General features: G+C 51.0%; 1 protein-coding gene across 1 annotated transcript in view; it reads right to left on the bottom strand.

The window, feature by feature from the left end:
- Positions 1-1207: 1207 nt before the first annotated feature.
- LOC143028377 (uncharacterized) overlaps positions 1208-4120 on the bottom strand; it is a 41085-nt gene continuing 38172 nt past the window's right edge. The window contains exon 3 of the mRNA XM_076190359.1: positions 1208-2812. Within this exon, the coding sequence (XP_076046474.1) occupies positions 2324-2695 (372 nt within the window). The 5' untranslated portion in view covers positions 2696-2812 and the 3' untranslated portion in view covers positions 1208-2323. The remainder of the gene's footprint in view (positions 2813-4120) is intronic.

Here is a 4120-nt window from a genome sequence, read left to right as displayed (position 1 = left end):
TAATTGAGAGGATTAGGAGAGGAACAGAGAGTAATTGGTGAGGAACAGTGTGGATTTAGGACGGGAAGAGGTTGTGTAGATCAGATTTTTGTGGTAAGCTATAGGAAAGGGGAAGGATGTTTTTTGGGCTTTTATGGATCTGGAAAAGGCTTATGATAGGGTAGACAGAAAGGCACTGTGGGAGGTTATGCAGATTTATAGGATAGGAGGAAAGCTTTTGAGAGTAGTAGAGCATGTGTCAGGATTAGAAATGGAGAGAGTGAGTGGTTTGAAGTAAAGGTGGGACTTCGTCAAGGATGCGTTATGTCGCCCTGGCTGTTCAACTTATACATGGATGGGGTGGTGCGAGAGGTGAATGCTAGGGTAGTGGGTCAGGGATTGGAGATGGTTAAAGAAAATGGAGAAAAGTGGGAGGTGAGCCAGCTGTTGTTTGCGGACGACACTGCGCTTGTGGCAGGGTCAGAGGAGGGATTGAGGAAGCTGGTGGCAGAGTTTGGGAGAGTATGTGATAGAAGAAAGCTAAAGATAAATGTGGGTAAAAGTAAGGTGATGAGATGTACAAGGGGTGAAAGTGGCAGTAGACTGGAAGTGAACATTAAGGGAGAGCAACTGGAGGAAGTGGATAGTTTTAGATACTTGGGTGCAAGTGTAGGAGGAAAAGGTGGAGTGAAGGTGGAGGTAGAATGTAGATTGAGAGAAGCGAGTAAATGCCTTGGTGGTTTAAAGAGTGTAATGAGGAATAGACATTTGGGAATGGATGCGAAGAGGAGACTGTATGAAGGAGTGATTGTGCCAACAGCACTGTATGGGGCAGAAACGTGGAACATAAGAGAAGAAGAGAGAAGGAGTTTGAATGTGTTTGAGATGAGGTGTCTGAGAAGTATGGTGGGGGTTACTAGGCTGGATAGAGTGAGAAATGAGGAGGTGAGGAGGAGAACAGGGGTGAAAAAGGATTTGGGAGATAGGGTTGATGAAAGAATATTAGGATGGTTTGGACACATGGAAAGAATGAGTGAAGAAAGACTAGTAAAAGAGGTTGTGGAGGGAGTGAACATGAGGGGACGTCCTAGGATGAGGTGGATGGATGGGGTGAAGGGGGCTTTGGGGAAGAGGGGAATGTCTGTTGAGGAAGGAAGGGAGAGGACGGAAGACAGAGGTGAGTGGAGAATGGTTGTATATGGATGATGATGTGACTGCATGAGGAGGAATGGGCAGGGGGGTGGGGGGCGGGGTAGTATGTGTGAGTAAATTTTGACGCAGCCCGAAGGGATTTCTCCCCGTCCTCGCCTTATATGCAAAGGGGGACGGAGAGGGGGGGTCGCCGATTAAATGAAGCGGCCTTGCTGTGGATGTACTGTGTCTTGCGACACTGCTTCTGACCCTGGGCGGTGGGCAGGGTGCAGGGATGACCCGTCATCCAGGAGGTGCTCAGATGAGAGGAAGGGTGGGAGGGGTGTGGAGTGTATTTAGGGATGAAATGGGTGGGAGTGTTTTTTATGCCTTTCCCTTTTTGGCTACCTCCCTTGGTATATGTATGTATTAGTTATATGTCTATTATTTACTATTTACCTTTGTTTATTATTTTAACTATACCTATGCATTTATTTATGTATTTTATTTGTTATTTACATTATTATAGTTCTTATTTATTATTATGATTTTTTTTTTTTTTTTCATCCGACCTAGATATGGATCAAAAGGTCTCCTGTCGGCATGCTCCGCCTTTGTAATCCTTTGTATGCCTTTTACAATTAAAGTTGTGTGTACATGTGTTTTACAAGTTAGAATCATGTCGATATTTGCAGCGCTGCACGGTCCTGGTCGGTCCCCACGGTCCAGCCGACGTGGTTAGTGTCCTCTGTGTCTGTCGCGTCCCATCCGGTCCAGCCGACGTGGTTAGTTTCCTGCACCCGTCGCGTCCCATCCGGTCGGTCCAAGGCATCATGCGCAGTTACCTAGGTGAAAAAGGAGAAGGTATTAGTCCTTTGGCTTGAATTGTTGTGGTGTGTCATAAGTCAATATCACAAGTGAGTACAGTTAAGAACCCATCCGTATCCTCTGGGGGCTGGCACTTGAAGGAGGCGTCCCAGCCGACGTGGTTGGTATCCTTTGCACCCGTCGTGTCTCATACGGTCGGTTCAAGGCATCCTACGCAGTTACCTAGGTGAAAAAGAGAAGGCATTGGTCCTTGGCTTAAGTTTGTGATGTGTCATAAGTCAAAATCAGCAAGTGAGTACAGTTAAACAGAACCCATCCGTATCATCTGGGGGGGCGGCACTTGAAGGAGGCGTCCCAGCTGATACGAGGTAAGTGTCCTTGACAGTCAACGGATGAGTCCCTCGGCCGAGGTCCTGGGGCCCGCACGCAGAAATCTGGTCGCTGGGCAGAGGGCCACATAATGATTTAGCCCGTTTGCCCCCGCCTCTCCACAGTGGATGCAGGCCTCCGGCTGTCCCGTCACCTCCGAGAAACATCGATATCCGAGACGGAGGCGGTGAAGGGTGACTTCCTCTATCCTGGAGAGACGAACTCCAGGGGTCAGCCGCTCACACGCTGTGGCAACTTGATACCAGCGTGCTGACGGCCTCTGGGCTGCCAGGTTCCTGTGGGTTTGCAGCTCCCTCTTGGCCATCGTCCTCGTTGTAATGGCCAAGATCTCGGTTCGGCTCGGGAGGAGACCGATTCCGTCTTCCATGTCTCCTGTGGCCGCTCTTCTGGCCACCCTGTCTACCGCTTTATTCCCTTGGATGCCGATGTGTCCCGGCACCCAATTGAGGACGACTGATCTCCCTTGCTGACGGAGGGCCTTGAGCTGAAATAGCAACGAGGTCATTAGGTGTTTGTGGTCATTGTGATAAATTCTAGATACTAATTGTAATAGAGCTAGACTATCTGTGTGCACAACTACATTACGTTGGTGGGTGTTGAGAGCATGGGTCAATGCTAGACCTACTGCAACACCCTCTGCTTGCGTCGAGCAGCGAGTGCCCAACACCATTACTCCCTGTTGCACGTCCTTCGTGACAAACGCTGCACCTGCCACGTTGTGTACAGGATCCACTGTAGACGACGCAGTTTTCAGGGACGACAGATATCATTGTATCCTCCGCATCCGCCCGCAGGCGCGGCAGCGGCGTACCGCGTCGTGACGCCATCACACTGATTCTGGCCGGTGGATTCTCCCAGGGGGGAAACTGCACATAACCTTCCACCGGCACATCCCTCCTCTTCTGAAGGATAAGACTATGCAGTTGAAGGTCCATTATATGGTGTGCAACCCTCGCTGACCACCTCTTCTGCGGGAAGAGATCCGGATCGTGCTGGAGGGCGCTGATTAGCCTTCGCCGCAGGAACGAGTCATGGTCCCTCTGAATGACTCTGATGGCAAAGGCTACCACCAGTCCTGAGATCCTCGCACTGATAGGCAACAGTCCCGCTTCTTGCTGCATATTGGCGACCAGAGTCCAGCGCGGCGCGCCCAGTATTACGCGCAGCGCCTGGTTCTGTACTGCCTCCAAGCCAGCCAACCGTGTTGCGGATAGACCAGCCAGAGCACTGCTGGCATAGTCTATCACCGGTCGAATTGCGCTGACGTAGAATGTCCGGAGGACAGCGCTGTTGGCACCTGCTTCTCTGGTCGCCAAAGACTTTAGTACGTTAATCCGGCCGAGGGCCTTTTCCCGGATGTAGGCCACTTCGGTCTGGAAGGACATCCTGGAGTCAAGTCAGACGCCAAGGTACATGTGCGTGCTGACCCACTCTACCTCATGTCCCTGTAGCAGGAGTCTGTCCCTCGGCGTCACGCTAGTGCCAAAACACATGGCTTTAGTCTTTGGTTGCGAGATCTTGAGGCCAAGCTCTTCGCATTTTGAGGAAATGCGGTCGAGGCACAGTTGCGTCCTCCTGACCTTGGTCCCTCTGCCTACTACCACCAGCGCGACATCGTCTGCGTACGATAGGAGGCGGCATCCTGTAGGTAGATGGGTGGCTATTAATTCCGCCATCAGCACGTTAAACAGGGTGGGACTAAGAACCCCACCCTGGGGTGTACCATTTCCCAAGGGGTGATAGCAGGACTCCACTCCCTGTAGACGGACTCTGGCAGTTCTATTAGAGAGGT

Source organism: Oratosquilla oratoria, chromosome 9 (genome assembly GCF_046742065.1).
Source record: "Oratosquilla oratoria isolate Oo_2021 chromosome 9, ASM4674206v1, whole genome shotgun sequence".
Classification (NCBI taxonomy): Eukaryota; Metazoa; Arthropoda; class Malacostraca; order Stomatopoda; family Squillidae; genus Oratosquilla; species Oratosquilla oratoria.
Note: the sequence above shows the minus strand (reverse complement) of the source record. Positions and strands in the feature narration are given on the sequence as shown.